This window comes from Malaclemys terrapin (genome assembly GCF_027887155.1).
Source record: "Malaclemys terrapin pileata isolate rMalTer1 chromosome 20 unlocalized genomic scaffold, rMalTer1.hap1 SUPER_20_unloc_2, whole genome shotgun sequence".
Taxonomy (NCBI): Eukaryota; Metazoa; Chordata; order Testudines; family Emydidae; genus Malaclemys; species Malaclemys terrapin.
In genome coordinates, this window is record NW_026530189.1 from 612572 (window position 1) to 630839 (window position 18268).

At 61.8% G+C, this 18268-nt stretch overlaps 2 protein-coding genes across 2 annotated transcripts; one reads left to right on the top strand and one right to left on the bottom strand.

The window, feature by feature from the left end:
- Nucleotides 1–1548: 1548 nt before the first annotated feature.
- LOC128829512 (olfactory receptor 1Q1-like) lies at nucleotides 1549–2096 on the bottom strand. The gene is given in 2 exon segments (XM_054014973.1): nucleotides 1549–1988; nucleotides 1991–2096. Coding segments are annotated over 2 exon segments (546 nt in total).
- A 7352-nt stretch (nucleotides 2097–9448) lies between these two features.
- On the top strand, nucleotides 9449–18262 carry LOC128829536 (serine/threonine-protein kinase A-Raf-like; the record flags this gene model as incomplete). The annotated part of the gene is made up of 10 exons (XM_054015001.1): nucleotides 9449–9486; nucleotides 10622–10827; nucleotides 12946–13049; nucleotides 13637–13739; nucleotides 14171–14325; nucleotides 16114–16206; nucleotides 16687–16834; nucleotides 17129–17156; nucleotides 17407–17552; nucleotides 18191–18262. Coding segments are annotated over exons 2-10 (1026 nt in total), but the record flags the coding sequence as incomplete, so codon positions are not given.
- Between the last annotated feature and the right edge of the window lie 6 nt (nucleotides 18263–18268).

Sequence of the window (18268 nt, forward strand, 5' to 3'; positions counted from 1 at the left end):
AAGACACAAGTGTGGATGGTGCCTCGCTGTCCGGGGCCTTGGGTCCCGTATCAATGGAGCTCTTGAGAAGACAATGGCAACTCCAATCACCAGGACGTGAGCACCTACCAACCAACAACCCAGAGCGATCTGGACGGCTCTGCCTCTCCGCAGGGGGGCTGAGCCACATCTCCCCAGCTCGGGAACAAAGGACGAGGGCAGGGGGTGAGGTGGAAGTCAGTTCAGGCACACCTTGGAGTCTGGTAAAGGAGATGAGATGGAAGGACAGATGGACCTTGACCAATGAGTTTCACTAAAGCCAAGCTGGGCTTTCAATCCTTTTGTGATAACCAAAGACCCAGCTGACTAATAACCCCGACTGTGTGACCGCACTGGCCGAGTGTCCCTGAAGATGCTGGCAGAGGAGGTGCATTGCTCCCTAAGAAAGGACAAGTCTCCTTCGGGGGTCTGTCTCAGTGGGGCTCGCTGAACGGAGCTCATGGTGTGAAGCAGAGGTGATTCAGTGATTCAGTCTAAGGAGGAGGTGACGCTGTAGAATGGGACCCCGAGGGGGTCGGGCACATTAAATGTGGTTCCTCCCAGAGACTACCCAAGCTGGAGCCATTGCACCAATCCCGTGGATCCGTGCCAATGACTCAAGAAGAAGATGACACAAGAAGAATCAAGACAATTCAGGAAGACAACACAAGAGGATGACTCAGGGAATCGGCTAAAAAGGAAGAAAACGCAAATAGAAGATGACTCTAGAAGACAACTGGAGAAGACTCAAGACTGAGATTACTCAAGAAGGAGATTATTCAAGAAAACAACAACTGAAAGAAGACTCCAAAAGACAGCAACTCAAAAGGAAAGGTGCTCAAAAAGAAAACAACTCAATAAGATTCAAAACACTGATGACTCAGTAAGATGATTTAAGATGATGACTCGTCAACTTGAAAAAGATGACTCAAGTAGAAGTTGACTGAGAAAGACAACTCAAGAAGAAGAGGACTCAAAAATATCAAGAAGACTCCAAAAGATAAGGACTCAATAAGAAAGTCAAGGTGAGCGAGGTAATATCTTTAATTGGCCAAAGATATTACTCCACCCACCTTGGTCCTCTAATATCCTGGGACAGACACAGCTATAGCTACACTGCATACAATAATGACTCAATAAGACAGCTTAAGAAGATGACTCAAGGAAAGGATGGGTCAGAAAAACAACTCAAGAAGATGATCCATTGAAGTGACTCAAAAAGAGGTTGACTCAAGAAGACAACTCCAGAAAAGTATGGCTCAGAAAGACAACTCAAGAAGAGAATCCATCGCTGTTGACTCAAGACGACAACTCCAGAAAAGTAGGGCTCGAAAAGACAATTCAAGAAGAGAATCCATCGAGGTGACTCAAAAAGAGGTTGATTCTAGAAAACAACTCAAAATTCAGCAATACCTCATCAGCCTCCGGCCCCCAAAGCTCACTTTAGAGCCAACCTCTCGACTGTACAGTGGAGTTCCTGCACTCCATCTCCTGGGCATTGGGGCGATCCAAGTCCACCCCAAGCAGCACCTACGTCCCCAGAGAGGCCACCATCCGGCTGATGGCTTTTCTCAGAGCCCCCTTCATCTCGTCACTCCTCGGGGTGTAGATGAAGGGGTTGAGCATGGGGGTGACCACAGTGTACGTGACAGCTGCCACAGCACCCTTTTCAGCAGAGAAGCTGGACAAGGACTGGAAGTAGACCCAGATAACGGTGCTGAAGAAGACCGCTACGACAGCCAGGTGGGAGCCACCGGTTGAGAAGGCCTTGCGCTTGCCGTCGGGCAAAGGGACCTTGATGACGGGGGACACAATGGTGACGTAGGAGAGGAAGATGAAAACCAGCGCCCCGTTGACCACCAGGGCCTCCTCGGTGTGCACCACCAGGGCATTGAGCCCAGTGTCGGAGCAGGAGAGGTTCAGCAGGGGCAAGATGTCGCAGAAGAAGAGGGGGACCCTGTTGGAGGCGGGACGCAGGTGTGCAGCAGGGAGTGGAAGTGAGAGATCAGCCAGGAGGTGATGCCGAAGGCGATGAAGAAATACATCTGGGCCAGGCAATCGGCATTCTGGTCGCCCATGGGCAAGATGGAGGAAGCCGGATGGGACCAGGTGCAGAGACGAGCAGCCAGGCTGGGGAGCCGGAGATGGCTGCAGGATACGATGAGACCCCCGCGCACACACACACACCCCTAGGACAACAGGGGATGGGAGCCAGCCCAGGAACCGCCACCGGGTCAGAGGAGGACTTCGCTGGATATCGTTTAACCAGATTCAGGGCTTCCGAGCCTAGACAGGTCCACTGGGATCTCCTGCAAAACACAGGCTGGGCCATGGCCCTGAGGGGGCCAACTTTTCTTTTTGCCAGTGGGTGCTCCTCTCCGCCCCTCCCCCCCGTGTGAATGGTGGGCGGGGCCTCAGGGGAAGAGGCCGAGCAGGGGCAGGGCCTCAGGGCACCGGGGCTCACAAAATATTAATCCATCCCTCCCCTCTATCCATCCATCCACCCATCCCTCCCCTCTATCCATCCATCCATCCATCCATCCACCCATCCCTCCCCACTATCCATCCACCCATCCATCCATCCCCACTATCCATCCACCCATCCCTCCCCACTACCCATCCATCCCTCCCCCCATCCATCCACCCATCCCTCCCCACTATCCATCCACCTATCCATCCATCCATCCCTTCCCCCATCCATCCATCCCTCCCCTCTATCTATCCATCCACCCCCCCACCCCATCCATCCATCCATCCCTCCCCTCTATCCATCCATTCATCCCTCCCCACTATCCATCCCCACTATCCATCCCTCCCTCCCTCCCCACTATCCATCCATCCATTCATACTATCCATCCATCCCTTCCTTCTATCCATCCACCCATCCCTCCCCACTATCCATCCATCCCTTCCCACTATCCCATCCCTCCCTCCATCCATCCATCCCCACTATCCATCCACCCATCCACCCATCCATCCATCCACTCACCCCATCCATCCATCCCTCCCCACTATCCATCCATCCACCCATCCATCCATCCCTTCCTTCTATCCATCCACCCATCCCTCCCCACTATCCATCCATCCCTTCCCACTATCCCATCCCTCCCTCCATCCATCCATCCCCACTATCCATCCACCCATCCACCCATCCATCCATCCACTCACCCCATCCATCCATCCCTCCCCACTATCCATCCATCCACCCATCCATCCAGCCCTTCCTTCTATCCATCCACCCATCCCTCCCCACTATCCATCCATGCATCCATTGATCTCCACTATCCATCCACGCATCCATCCATCCACCCATCCCTACTATCCATCTATCCATACCTCCCCACTATCCAACCACCCACCCATCCATCCCTCCTCACTATCCATCCATCCATCACTCCCCTCCATCCATCCATCCACCCATCCCTCCTCCCCTCCCTCCATCCACCCATCCCTCCCCTCTATCCATCCATCCACTCACCCCATCCATCCTTCCCCTCTATCCATCCACCCATCTTTCCTCTTTATCAATCCACACCCCTCCCATCCATCCACCCACATCTAAACTATATATCTCCCTATACACACCCCCTTTATCTATATGCAACCCCCCATCTAATCTATCTATCATCTCATAGACACTCTTCTTTCTCTGTCTATTTATCTATCCAACCCTATACACACCATCATCTATCTATCTATCCCCATCCACCCCATCTATCTATCCCCATCCACCCCTGTATCTATCTATCTATCTATCCCCACACCCCCATCTATCTATCTATCTATCCCCATCCACCCCATCTATCTATCCCCATCCACCCCTGTATCTATCTATCTATCTATCCCCACACCCCCATCTATCTATCTATCTATCTATCTATCCCCACACACACCCTCTATCTATCTATCTATCTATCTATCCCCAGCCACCCCCTCTATCTAATCTATCTATCTATCCTGAGTTCTTCTATTTTCAGTTCTGCTACTGACTTGCTATGCGGCTTTTGATGGGTGTGTGGTGTTGTGTGATTGGGTGGGGTGTGTGTGTGTGTGTATTTCACTGCTGGAGGGGCTGAACTGTGTGCTCTGTGTGTGTATGTGTGTTACTGCTGTCCCCAGTTGCAGGGGATGAGCCCTGCTCGGTATCTGTGTGTGTATGCACGCCTGTATGGACAACACACCCTCTGTATGTGCAGGTGTTTTGTGGTGTGTCTGTTCTTGTGTGCATGCAATTTTGTGTGAATGTGGCTGTGGGTGCGTTGTTGTAGCCATGGATGGGTCTCATTGTGTTGTTGTGGTGCTGTGTATTATTGCAATGTATGTTGTGGTTGTGGATGGTGGGTGTGTTATTGCAGCGCATTGTGTTGTTGTAGTGCGGGTTGTGGGTGGGTAGGTAGGTGTATTGCTGCAGTGTCTATGTGTTGTTGCACTGTACATGTGCTGTGGTTATGGACGGTGTACGGGGTGGGAGTGTTGTGTGGTCTGTTGTTGCTGTGTGTTTTATTCTGGTGGGAGTATTTTTGTTGTGTCACTCCAGTGGGTGCTGTTGTGGTGTATGTGTTGTTGCCACATATTGTGTTTTTGCAGGGGGTGCAGTGTGTTGTTGCCATGGGTGTTGTTGCAGCGTGGTGTTATTGTGGGGTGTTGCGCTGTGGGAGTGGGTGTTGTTGCAGTGAGGTGGGTGTTGATGCGGTGGGTGGTGTTGTGATGTGGGTGTGTTGTTGCACTGGGTGTTGCGTGTGTTGTTGCAGTGGATGTTGTTGCAGGTTCTATATGTTGTTACGCTCGGAATTGTTGCAGCGTGGGTATTATTGTGGGGTGTTGTGCTGTGGGGATGGGTGTTGTGGGGTGTGGTGTTGTGGTGTGGGTGTGCTGTTGCAGTGGGTGTGTTGTTGCAGGCTCTGAATGTTGTTGCGCTGGGAGTTGTTGCGTGGGTGTTATTGTGGGGTATTGTTGCAGTGTGGGGGGGTGTTGTTGCAGGGTGTGTTGTGGGTGTTGTTACAGTGGATGTTGTTGCAGCGTGGGTGTTAGTGTGGGGTGGGGTGGGGTGGGTGTGTTGTTGCAGGCTCTGTATGTTGTTGCGCTGGGAGTTGTTGCGTGGGTGTTATTGTGGAGTGTTGTTGCAGTGTGGGTGGGTGTTGTTGCGGGGTGTGTTGTGGGTGTTGTTACAGTGGATGTTGTTGCAGCGTGTTAGTGTGGGGTGTTGTGGTGTGGGTGTGTTGTTGCAGGCTCTGAATGTTGTTGTGCTGGGAGTTGTTGCAGTGGGTGTTAATGTGGGGCATTGTTGCACTCCCCCCACCCCGGGACCGCCAGGCAGACAATTGCCTCCCAGCAGGGCCGGTGAGTGCGGCCGGGAGTGGGTCGGGGCGGGGGGGGGCGCTGGGCTGTGAGGGGACAGGGAGGATCTGGGGGGGGGGCACTAGGGAGTGGGGGCTCTGTGAGGGGTGCTGGGCAGTTGTGGAGGGGCTGTGGGCGGGGGGGGGGTGTGCAGGGCGCTGGGCATTTGTGGAGGAAGCCTGGGGGGCGCTGGGCATAGCGGGTCCAGGGGGCTCTGGCCATAGGGAGTCAAGGGGTGTTGGGCTGGGGGGGGCTGTGTGGTGTGACATGGGGCCCGCCCCCCGAGGGGAAGGGGCAGGCTGGCAGCACAGGGCCGGGCAGGCCAGTGTGCGTCTGGCAACTGCTGGTTTGTAACTAGTGCCCTGCACTGGACTGGGCGAAGTGGGGCTGCCCCTGCCGTACCCCATTGCCCCCGGCTGGCCACTCGCTCCGGGGACTGACCTCCCCGCACCAGGCTCCACTGCCCCCACGGGGGCCCACGGATATGTTGGGAGCCAGGCCCACAAAAGGTTAATCCGGCCCTGTGCAGGGGAAACTGAGGCACAGGTCACTGGCACAGCTAGGCCGAGAACCAAGGTCTGTGGAGTCTGCTAGGCCACGGGCACCTAGGCTGGGGGGGGCAGAGGGAGGGGTTGTGATGGGATGTGCTGTAGTAAAAGGCTGAAATTGAGGGGCGCTGTACAGACCCATCCCCAGGCAAGATTGTGCAGCTCCTAGCATGACTGGGGGGGGGGCCCAATCTTGGTCGGGGAGGGGTCTGCACAGCAGCCAGCGTGGCAGGGGAGCCCCCCCTCCAAACAGGGTGAGAGACCTTTCCTGCCCCGAACAGCTCAGAGTCTAAATACACAGAAGGTGGGGACACTGAGGCAGAGATCTTGGTGGACAAAGGAGGGGGAAACTGAGTCACGGCCGGGCAAAGGGGCCAAGTCCAGATCTCTGGGGGGCTGGGCATCTCCCCCACCCCTCACTGCCCCAGGAATAGCACTCCACTCCCGGGGGTCCCCCCAGCTCAGTGCATGCGGGCTCAGAGACCCCCAGTGGCCCCTGAGCACCAGAGGCAGCCTGGATCCCGCCGGGATCCCCCCACCCCAGGGACCTTCGCTAATGAGCCTGACTTGGAGATGGGTCCAGGGACCGAAGGGTGAATTAACGGGGCCCCTGGGGAGCCCAGAGCCCCCAGCCTGGCACTGGAAAAACAGCTAATGAGAGAAAGTTATCACTGAGCTGGGACCAGAGAGCATCTGAGTGGAACAGAGCCAGGGGGCTGGGGGCCAGGACTCCTGGGTTCTCTCCCCGGCTCTGGGAGTGGAGTGGGGTCTAGTGGGTCAGAGCGGGGGGCCAGGACTCCTGGGTTCTCTCCCTAGCATCACAATGGGTGTGAGAACTGACTGGAAAGCCCATGCTGAAGTAAGCTGGGTGCAGGAGTTGGCTGGCCCGGAGCTGGGAAGGTCTCCGTTCGTTGTGGGAAGAGTAGTAGGTTGTTATCCTTGTTGAGTCCGGCTACTAGCCACAGGCCGGTTGGCTAGCACAGCCAGGAGCCTGCTCTTCTTGGTTGTGTGTGTGGTTGTCGCTGGGATGGCGGGTACGTGACACTTCCCAGTGCTGCAGAGGCCGAGAAAGCCGAAAGCCCACCGGGCAATCGCGGAAATGCAGCTGCCTCTGGGGTGGAGCGAGCTACTTGTCCTGCTCTCCACAGTACTGCGCCCCCTAGCGCCCAGCCCTGACCGCCAGGGGAGAGTGCCTCTGCCAAGCACCCCCTCCCAGCAGCCCGGTGCCCCCTAGTGCGGCGTTGCGGGGTTCGGGCAGCAGTGACTGTACGGCAGTAGTAGTAGTAGTAGGTTGTTACCCCTGTGCTGGGCAGGGCTCAGCAGAATTCCACTGCAGGTCCCGCCCTCCACCCCCCCACGGCGACCCACTCATCCAATCAGAAGGCACAAGTCACAGCATGTGGCTTGCTGGAGGGGGTATCACAGGGAGCCAATTAGGGAGAGGGAGGGGGAGGGCGGGGAAAGGCTGGGGGTTGGTGCTATGAAGGGACACCCCACAGTAACACCCTGCAACAACACATGCCATGATCACACCCCACTGCAACAACACCCACCCAAACTGGAACAACACCCCACAGTAACACCCATGCAGCAATAACTCCCAGTGCAACAACATACAGAGCCTGCAACAACACCCACTGCAACAACACACCACCACACACTAACACCCAATGCTGCAACAACATCCACTGTAACAACACACCCACCCACACTGCATCAACACTCACCGCAACAGCATATACAGAGCCTGCAACAACACCCTGAGTTCTCAACAACACCCACTGCAACAACATCCCCACAACAATACACTGCAACAACCACCTCTGCAACAACACTTACACAGCTCACAACACACAATGCAAAACCACACACACATTGCACCCCCTGCAAAAACACAATATGTGGCAAGTGATGGGTGGAGGGAGCCAGGGGAGTCTCGGGGCGCAGGGCGAGCAGAGCAGGCCGGGGCCCTTCTGAGCATGGGCCCGGCTCCATGGCGCCATTGCACCCCGGGACGGCTAACACTGAGCTCTCCTGGGGATCGACGGGGCCTATCTTAGCGCTCTGTTCCCCGAGCCGAGCAGAACGGGATCGTCCAGAGGGGGCAACGACCCCACACCCTAAAACAATTGTTTGAGATGGGGGGGGGAGGAATAAACACTAGGGTGCGTTTTTATTAGATTCTTGGCCCAGACGCTATAAAACGTCCCCACACTTACGTCAGGTTGGAAGTGATCTCCAGAGGCGACCGCAGAGCCATACCTGGGACCCCACAACGTACCTGGGACCCCACAATGTTCCCATCCTGCGACCCACACGTCCGTTCCCATCCTGGGACCCCACAACGTACCTGGGACCCCACAATGTTCCCATCCTGGGACCCACATGTCCGTTCCCATCCTGGGACCCCACAACGTACCTGGGACCCCACACGTCCGTTCCCATCCTGGGACCTCACAATGTTCCTGGGACCCCACAACATTCACATCCTGGGACCCCACAACGTATCTGGGACCCCACATGTCCGTTACCATCCTGGGACCCTACAACGTTCACATCCTGGGACCCTACAACATATCTGGGACCCCACACGTCCATTCCCATCCTGGGACCCCACATGTCCGTTCCCATCCTGGGACCCCACAACGTACCTGGGACCTCACACGTCCGTTCCCATCCCGGGACCCCACAACGTTCCCATCCCGGGACCCCACAACGTTCCCATTCCCATCCTGTTTGCAGCCACCCACCCCCAGCTTTGGGGGGAACCCAGTCGGACCAGGGGAAGCTGGGGGAAGGGGCGAGCGAGAGTCTGCACCCATTCGATTGCACTTGGTGGCAAGAGGGAAAAAACTGAAAAATGGAGAAAAGTTTCTTGCAAGGCTAGTTCGGGGGCGGGGGGCGGGGGGGGGGGACTCAGGAGTTAATCCGGGATGTGCTCAGTCCGTCACAAGGGTCCCAGCCCGAAGCTGGGTCAAACGCCAGCTCCGTCAGCAGGGCCCGAGCACGAGACCCCGGCAAATTGCAGCCACCTCTGGGGTGCAGCGCGGCGGCTGTTAACGGAAGGGCCAAGGACAGCAGGGGCCCCGCGTGAGATTGAAAGGGGGCTTTCAAAACCACAGTGTCCTCCTGCATCAGCCCCCTGCCCCATGGCGCCCCCCAGCCTCCGGCCCTGACTGCCAGCGGAGAGCGCCCCCCACCCAGCCCCTGCCCCATGGCGCCCCCCAGCCTCCGGCCCTAGCTGGGATCCTCAGACCCCCCCTTCCAGGCCCAGGGAACCCAGGCGTCCGGGCAGCTCCGGGAAAAACAAGCCTCGTCACCGATCTCTGCCGCCCCCCGGGGAGTGACGCAGGGCCAACGGGGAGAACCCAGGCGTCCGGGCTCCCAGACCCCCCCCCAACCACTAGTCCCCGTCCCCCTCCCCTCCCCTCCCCTCCCCGAGCCGGGGAGAGAACCCAGGAGTCCTGCAGCAGGGGAAGGGTTAAACCCGTCCCACACAGGCCCCGCCCATCTGACGTCAGGCCCCATAGGCCACGCCCCTTTGGTACTTTCATTCAAGATGGTGGCTGGTTCCTTGTGACAGGTAGGAACTTCCTACTCCCCTCCCCCCCCCCGCCGGGTGCAATGGAATCTCCCTATCCCAATAGCAGGGGGCTGCAGCGCCCCCCCCCCAGTGCAATGGAATCTCCCTCCCCCCATAGCAGGGGTGCAGCGGGGGCTGCAGCGCCCCCCCCCCCAGTGCAATGGAATCTCCCTCCCCCCAAAGCAGGGGGGCAACGGGGGCTGCAGCGCCCCCCCTAGTGCAATGGAATCTCCCTCCCCCCATAGCAGGGGGGCACCAGGGGCTGCAGCGCCCCCCCCCCCGCGCAATGGAATCTCCCTCCCACCATAGTAGGGGGTGAGTGGGGGCTGCAGTGCCCCCCCACGCAATGGAATCTTCCACCCCTGCCCCCCATGTTCTATGCAGCTGTTTCCCTAGGTGCCCTGCCCCAGAGTTGGCTGCACCCCAGCGCCAGGTTGTTGCTCTCTGCCCAGCCGCAGGGTGACGCTTTCGCGCTGGGAGTAGCTGGGGGCTGGTTTTCACCCCACGGCTGCACTGGCCCCAAAGACCCCAGTTTTCAGCAACCTCCCCCCCCCCCCCCACCCGACAGCCCACGCTAGGTGGGTGCTGTCAGCTACAGCCACTGCTGTTCCCTCACTCCCCTCCCGGAGCCAGGGGGAACCCAGGAGTCCAGGCTCCCAACCCCCGTGCTCTAACCACTACATACCACTCCCCTCCTAGAGCTGGGGAGAACCCAGGAGTCCTGGCTCCCAGCCCCCCCTGCTCTAACCACTACACCCCACTCCCCTCCCAGAGCCTGGGGGGAACCCAGGATTCCTAGCTCCCAGTCCCCCCGCTCTGACCACTAGACCCCAATCTCCTTCCAGAGCCAGGGAGAACCCAGGCGTCCTGGCTTCCAGCCTCCCCCCTCCAGCTCTAACCCCCAGACCCCACTCAGAATAGAGGGGTGCTGGCAGAGCAGGGGGTGAGGGGAGGATAGCAGGGGGAAGGTGAAGGTGCGGCAGGGGGCACTGGGCTGCAGGGTGAGTGAGGGGGGGCACCGGGCTGTGAGATGAGGGTGTGGGGTGGTGTGCTGGGGGATGAGTGTGGGGGGGCACTGTGCTGCGGGGTGAGGGCGGGGGGCTCTGTGTGTCTCACTCTGCCCCCTTCTTCCCAGGCTCTGTGTCCCCCCCGTTGCCTCCCCCCATGCGGCGCTGCTCGGACTCCTCCTGCCCCGTCACCAATGGCCTGCGCTTGGAGGGCCCGGTGCCCGTGGAGCTGCCCCGGGGGCCGGCGCCGGACGAGAGCCCCGCAGCCGAGGCGGGCCCGGGCGCCGGCACCGGCACCGTCAAGGTCTATCTACCCAACCAGCAGCGCACTGTGGTGAGGGGCCCCTTCGCCGGGGGGGACGGGGCAGGGAACCCCAGGGCAGGGGCTGGGAGCAAGCAGGACCCCAGCCAGCCTCTGGCACAAGCTGACTGGACCAAATGACCGGAGGGTAGCTAATGTGATGCCAATTTTCAAAAAGGGCTCCAGAGGTGACCCCGGCAACTACAGGCCAGTGAACCTGATTTCAGTACCGGGCAAACTGGTTGAAACTTTAGTAAAGAACAAAACTGTCAGACACAGAGATGAACATAATTTGTTGGGAAAGAGTCAACATGGTTTTAGTAAAGGGAAATCGCGCCTCTCCAATCTACTAGAATTCTTTGATGGGTCAACAAGCATGTGGACAAGGGGGATCCAGTGGAGATAGTGTACTTAGATTTTCAGAAAGCTTTTGACAAGGTCCCTCACCAAAGGCTCTTAAGCAAAGTGAGCTGTCATGGGATACAAGGGAAGGTCCCCTCATGGATCGGTAACAGGTTAAAAGACAGGAAACAAAGGGTAGGAATAAAGGGTCGGTTTTCAGAATGGAGAGAGGTAAATAGTGGTGTCCCCCAGGGGTCCAGTCCTATTCAACATATTCATAAACGATCTGGAAAAAGGGGTAAACAGGGAGGTGGCAAAATTTGCAGATGATACAAAACTGCTCAAGATAGTTCAGTCCCAGGCAGACTGCGAAGAGCTACAAAGGGACCGCATAAAACTGGGTGACTGGGCAAGAAAATGGCAGATGAAATTCAATGTTGATAAATGCAAAGTGATGCACATTGGAAAACAGAATCCCAACTCTACGTATACAATGATGGGGTCTAAATTAACTGTTACCACTCGAGAAAGATCTTGGCGTCGTTGTGGAGAGTTCTGTGAAAACATCCACTCAATGTGCAGCGGCAGTGAAAAAAGCGCACAGAATGGTGGGAGTCATTAAGAAAGGGATCGATAATAAGACAGAAAATATCCTATTGCCTCTATATAAATCCACGGTACGTGCACACCGTGAATACTGCGTGCAGATGTGGTCGCCCCATCTCAAAAAAGATAGATTGGAATTGGAAAAGGTTCAGAAAAGGGCAACTAAAATGATTAGGGGTCTGGAACGGCTGCTGTATGAGGAGAGATTAATAAGACTGGGACTTTTCAGCTTGGAAAAGAGACGGCTAAGGAGGGATATGATCGAGGTCTATAAAATCATGACTGGGGTGGAGAAAGTAAATCAGGATGTGTTATTTACTCCTTCTCAGAACACAAGAACTAGGGGCCACCACATGAAATGAACGGGCAGCAGGTTTAAAACAAACACAAGAAAGTATTTTCTCACACAACACACTGACAACCTCTGGAACTCCTTGCCAGAGGGTGTTGTGAAGGCCAAGACTATAACAGGGTTCAAAAGGGAACTAGACAGATTCATGGAGGATCGGTCCATCAATGGCTATTAGCCAGGCTGGGCAGGGATGGTGTCCCGAGTCTCTGTTTGCCAGAAGCTGGTAATGGGCGACAGGGGATGAACACTTGATGATTCCCTGTTCTGTTCACTCCCTCGGGGGCACCCGGCATTGGCCACTGTCGACAGGCAGGATACTGGGCTAGATGGACCTTTGCTCTGACCCAGTCTGGCTGTTCTTATGTCTCTCCTCCCCAGCCTCCAGCGCTTTGCACGGCTCCCTAGGCGTGCAGGGAGTGTGAGCACAGACCGCGCAACTGCACACGCGCGTGGCTCACGGAGCACACCTGTGGTGTGCCGGGGAGCGTGAGCACGGTCCGTGCAATTGCATAGGCACGGGTCTTCTTGCACGGCTCCCTCGGTATGTATTGGGTGTGCAGAGGATATGAGCACAGTCAGTGTCATTGCACACGCACACGGCTCATTGCACGGCTCCCTGGGCACACAGGGGAGTGTGAGCACCGTCCGTGCAATTGCACACGTGTGTGTCTTGTTGCACGGCTCCCCGGGGGTGAGGGGCAGTCCCCGCTCCAGCCGAGCCCTTGCACAAGTGTGGGCGTCTACCTGGCTATGTGGGGGGGGTCTGTTGCAGTCTGTGCAGGGGGAGGGGAGCTGAGCTCACCAGAGCCCTGGGGAGGCAGGAACCGTGTGTAACCCCTCCCCCACGTCAGGTCAACGTGCGGCCGGGAGCCACCGTCTACGATGCCCTGGACAAAGCGCTGAAGGTGCGAGGGCTGAACCAGGACTGCTGCGCGGTGTACCGGCACCTGGGCGGGTGAGCGGGGCTGCGGGTCGGGAGTGAGGGGCACCGGCAGGGCTGGGGGGGGCTGCGGGTCGGGAGTGAGGGGCACCGGCGGGGCTGGGGGGGCTGCGGGTTGGGAGTGAGGGGCACCGGCAGGGCTGGGGGGGGCTGCGGGTTGGGGGTGGGGGGCACCGGCAGGGCTGGGGGGGGCTGCGGGTCGGGAGTGAGGGGCAGTGGCAGGGCTGGGGGGGCTGCGGGTCGGGAGTGAGGGGCACCGGCAGGGCTGGGGGGGGCTGCGGGTCGGGAGTGAGGGGCACCGGCAGGGCTGGGGGGGCTGCGGGTCGGGAGTGAGGGGCACCGGCAGGGCTGGGGGGGCTGCGGGTCGGGAGTGAGGGGCAGTGGCAGGGCTGGGGGGACAGGGTTGGGCTGGCAGGGGCTGCGGGTCGGGAGTGAGGGGCACCGGCAGGGTGGGGGGGCTGCGGGTCGGGAGTGAGGGGCACCGGCAGGGCTCGGGGGGCTGCGGGCCGGGAGTGAGGGGCACTGGCAGGGCGCGGGGGGCTGCGGGCTGGGAGTGAGGGGAGCCCGGGGCTGGTTCCGGTTCTGACCCGTCTCTCTGTCAGGACGAAGCTGCTGACCGACTGGGACACGGACATCACCCCGCTGGAGGGGCAGGTTCTCTACGTGGAGGTGCTGGACGAGGTGCCGCTCACCATGCACAACTTTGTGAGTCCCTGGAGATCCAACAATAACACCCCGGCCCCCCGAGAGATCCAACAATAACACCCCGGCCCCCGAGAGACCCTACAATAACACCCCAGCCCCTGAGAGTCCCTACAATAACACCCTGGACCCCGAGAGACCCTACAATAACACCCCGGCCCCCGAGAGACCCAACAATAACACCCCGGCCCCCGAGAGACCCTACAATAACACCCCAGCCCCTTAGAGACCCTACAATAACACCCCGGCCCTCGAGAGACCCTACAATAACACCCCGGCCCTCGAGAGACCCTACAATAACACCCCGGCCCCCGAGAGACCCTACAATAACACCCTGGGCCCCGAGAGACCCTACAATAAATCCCTGTGGTGGCTGTTCCCTGGATGGTGTCTGTCACTCCTCACCCCCCGCATCTCTCCGTCTGTGCCCCCAGGTCCGTAAGACGTTTTTCAGCCTGGCCTTCTGCGACTTCTGCCTCAAGTTCCTGTTCCACGGCTTCCGCTGCCAGACGTGCGGCTACAAATTCCACCAGCAATGCAGCAGCCGCGTGCCCAGCGTCTGCCTGGCCCTGGACGCAGCCCACTGCCCGTGAGTGACCCCCCCGGAGCCCCCCGGAGCCCCCCGACCCCCCCAGTCCCCTGCCCAGCATCTGCCTGGCCCTGGACGCAGCCCACTGCCCGTGAGTGACCCCCCCGGAGCCCCCTGCAGCCCCCCGGAGCCCCCCGACCCCTCAGCCCTGTGCCCAGCATCTGCGTGGACCTGGGCATGGCCCATCACCCGTGGGTGACACCCTCCCTGCCCCTCCCATGCCCTATACCCAAAGGAGGCAGGCCCACAGGGACCCTCCCTGGCCTGCCATGGGACTAGGGGGACCCAGGCGTCCGGGGTGCTAATGGGAAGGGGATGGTGAGAGACATCAGCACAGCTGGGTGTGTGATGGGGGAGCCCAGGGCTGGGCGAACAAGGGGCTGTGGGTCGGGAGTGAGGGGCAGCGGCAGGGCTGGGGGGCCTGGGGGTTGGGCTGGGCTAGGAGGGGGCTGCGGGTCGGGAGTGAGGGGCAGCGGCAGGGCTGGGGGGCCTGGGGGTTGGGCTGGGCTAGGAGGGGGCTGCGGGTCGGGAGTGAGGGGCACCGGCAGGGCTGGGCTGGCAGGGGCTGCGGGACGGGAGTGAGGGGCACCGGCAGGGCTGGGGGGGGCAGGGGGCTGCGGGACGGGAGTGAGGGGCACCGGCAGGGCTGGGGGGGCAGGGGCTGCGGGACAGGAGTGAGGGGCACCGGCAGGGCTGGGGGGGGCAGGGGGCTGCGGGACGGGAGTGAGGGGCACCGGCAGGGCTGGGGGGGCAGGGGCTGCGGGACGGGAGTGAGGGGCACCGGCAGGGCTGGGGGGGGCAGGGGGCTGCGGGACGGGAGTGAGGGGCACCGGCAGGGCTGAGGGGGGCAGGGGCTGCGGGACGGGAGTGAGGGGCACCGGCAGGGCTGGGGGGGGGCAGGGGGGCTGCGGGACGGGAGTGAGGGGCACCGGCAGGGCTGAGGGGGGCAGGGGCTGCGGGACGGGAGTGAGGGGCACCGGCAGGGCTGCGGGGGCAGGGGGCTGCGGGACGGGAGTGAGGGGGACCGGCAGGGCTGGGGGGGGCAGGGGGCTGCAGGTCGGGAGTGAGGGGCACCGGCAGGGCTGGGGGGGGCAGGGGGCTGCAGGTCGGGAGTGAGGGGGCACCGGCAGGGCTGGGGGGGGCAGGGGGCTGCGGGACGGGAGTGAGGGGCACCGGCAGGGCTGGGGGGGGCAGGGGCTGCGGGACGGGAGTGAGGGGCACCGGCAGGGCTGGGGGGGGCAGGGGCTGCGGGACGGGAGTGAGGGGCACCGGCAGGGCTGGGGGTGGCAGGGGGCTGCGGGACGGGAGTGAGGGGCACCGGCAGGGCTGCGGGGGCAGGGGCTGCGGGACGGGAGTGAGGGGCACCGGCAGGGCTGGGGGGGGCAGGGGGCTGCGGGACGGGAGTGAGGGGCACCGGCAGGGCTGCGGGGGCAGGGGCTGCGGGATGGGAGTGAGGGGCACCGGCAGGGCTGGGCTGGCAGGGGCTGCGGGTCGGGAGTGAGGGGCACCGGCAGGGCTGGGGGGGCAGGGGCTGCGGGTCGGGAGTGAGGGGCACCGGCAGGGCTGGGGGGGGCAGGGGGCTGCAGGTCGGGAGTGAGGGGCACCGGCAGGGCTGGGGGGGCAGGGGCTGCGGGTCGGGAGTGAGGGGCACCGGCAGGGCTGGGGGGGGCAGGGGGCTGCAGGTCGGGAGTGAGGGGCACCGGCAGGGCTGGGGGGGCAGGGGCTGCGGGTCGGGAGTGAGGGGCATCTGAACCCCACATTCTCTCTCTCTCCCCCCCCCCTCCGCAGGATTTACAGCCACGACCCCTACCCCGACGTGCAGGGGCAGGATTCCCCCTCGGCCCGGCCCGGCCTGGCCCCCCTAACGCTGCAGCCCATCAGGTACGGGCGCCCCCCAGTCCCACCCCAAGAAGTTTCCGGAGGGGACAAAGATTGTGGGGGGGTGGGGGGGACTGACACAGAGGCCGGGTCACCGATCCAGAGCGACCGGGGGCAGGGGCTGTGTAAACGGGGCGGCAGGAAGCAATCTGGTGTCATGCGTTTCCGTGGAAACCTGGATGCCTGGGCGCGAAGGGGGTGGGCTGATGGGCTGGGGGGCAGCGACCCTGAAGGAGCTTTGCGGGGCCACGGCAAAGGGCTGACGGGGTCCCGGGGGAGCTCTGGGGGTGACCACGGCCGGGACCCTGCGGCCCCCGATTCAGGGAGGAGGAGATCGGTCGGGGAGGGGAGGAGGAAGGGGCTGGGCCCCCCCCCTGCCCAAGAGCGAGGGACTCCGGGAGGTCGGTCCCTTGGGCGCAGAGAGGGGAAGGGAGCTGCTGACCCGGCTCTCGTCTGCCTGTGCCCCCCCACGCCCCCCACCAGCTCCCACCAGCAGTGCCTGAGCCCCGACGCCTTCAGCTTCCCGGACCCCCCCGGCGGGGGACAGCCCCTCCAGCGCCACCGCTCCACCTCCACCCCCAACGTGCACATGGTGAGCACGGCCGACCCCGGGGACGCCGCCGCCCGGCAGGTGAGAGCCCGGCAGGGCAGGGAATGGGGCCCGGGGCCTGGCCCCTCTGGGGGGTGCCGGCTCCCGTCTGCCCCAGGGCAGGGACTGGCTGGCTCACGGGGGGGGGGGGATGGGGCCCAGGGCCCAAGGGGGGCCAGCGAGTGTGGGCAGCGGGGGGGCTGGGGGAAGGGGCCAGGAATTGGGGGGCGCGGAGACGGGGACCCGCGGACAGACGGATGCCTGCTGCCACAGACAGACAGACCCTGGCGGGCGCGTTTCCTCTCAGGGTCTCTGAGCTCTTCCCCCCTTTTTCAGATCGCAGCCATGAGCTTCATCACAGACGGTGAGAACCCCAGAGATTTGGGGGCGCTGTGCTGCAGGGGGAGGTGGGGGGCACGGTGCTGCTGGGGGCGGGTGGGGGTTCAGGGGGCGCTGTGCTGCGGGGGGTTCGGTGGAGGGGCGTAGTGCTGCAGGGGGCCAGGAGGGGGGCATGGTGCTGCCGGGGGCGGGTGGGGGCTCGGGGGGGGTGGGGGCTGAGTGGGGCGCGGGGGGCTGCTCTGGGGTCCCCGGCTCACTCCACTCTCTCTGCCCAGCGCCAGCCGGGGGGGAAGGGTTTCCCCCAGATCCCAGCCCTGCCCAGGAGCCTCCCGGGCGCCGCGAGGCCCCCTCCAAGTCGCCCCCGCAGCCCCCCAAGGAGCGGAAGGGGTCAGCGTCGTCGGCCGAGGACAAGAAGAAGGTGGTGAGTTGGGGGAGGTGGCTAAGGGGGATGTCTGCCCCCCTCAGTGTCCCTTCCCCCCACGACACCCTGTCCCTCCCTCATGCCCTTCCCCCAAGCCCCCCAATCCTGCCCTACTCCCCCAGCCTTGTACTCCCCTCCCCCTCTCCCACATCGGACCCCCGTCTCCTGCCTCCCCCCATCTGCTATCTCTGACCCCCGTCCCCACGGCTCCTGACGTGACCCCCCCCCACTCCTGAACCTGTGCCCCCAACTCCATCCCCTGCCCCCTGAGTCCTTCACGCCACCGATGAGGGGCAGGGGCGAGAAAGGCCGGTCGTGTCGGGGGGGTGTGGGGGGGGGGGGGGGCGCGGACAGTACCCATCCTGCTCCGGGGCACTCCACGGGGAGGGTGGGGTCTGGAGAAGAGACAACTGCGGGGTGGGGGGCAGCCCAGAGGCCTTCCCATGAAGCGGGGCTCCGAGGAAGCCGGGGATCTGCACCAGGGGAAACTGAGGCTGGGTCCGGGGCTGGTGGCGGCGTTTGGCTGAGGAATCCCCCCCAGGCTGGGCAGAGGCCGGCCGGGCTGGGGTGTGTTGGGGGAGGGAACGGGACGAGCCCCCCCACTGCCCTCTTTCCCCCCCCCTTCGCCCCCATTGCAGAAGGCCTTGGGCTACCGGGACTCGGGCTACCAGTGGGAGGTGCCCCCGCACGAGGTTATCCTGCTGCGCCGGGTGGGA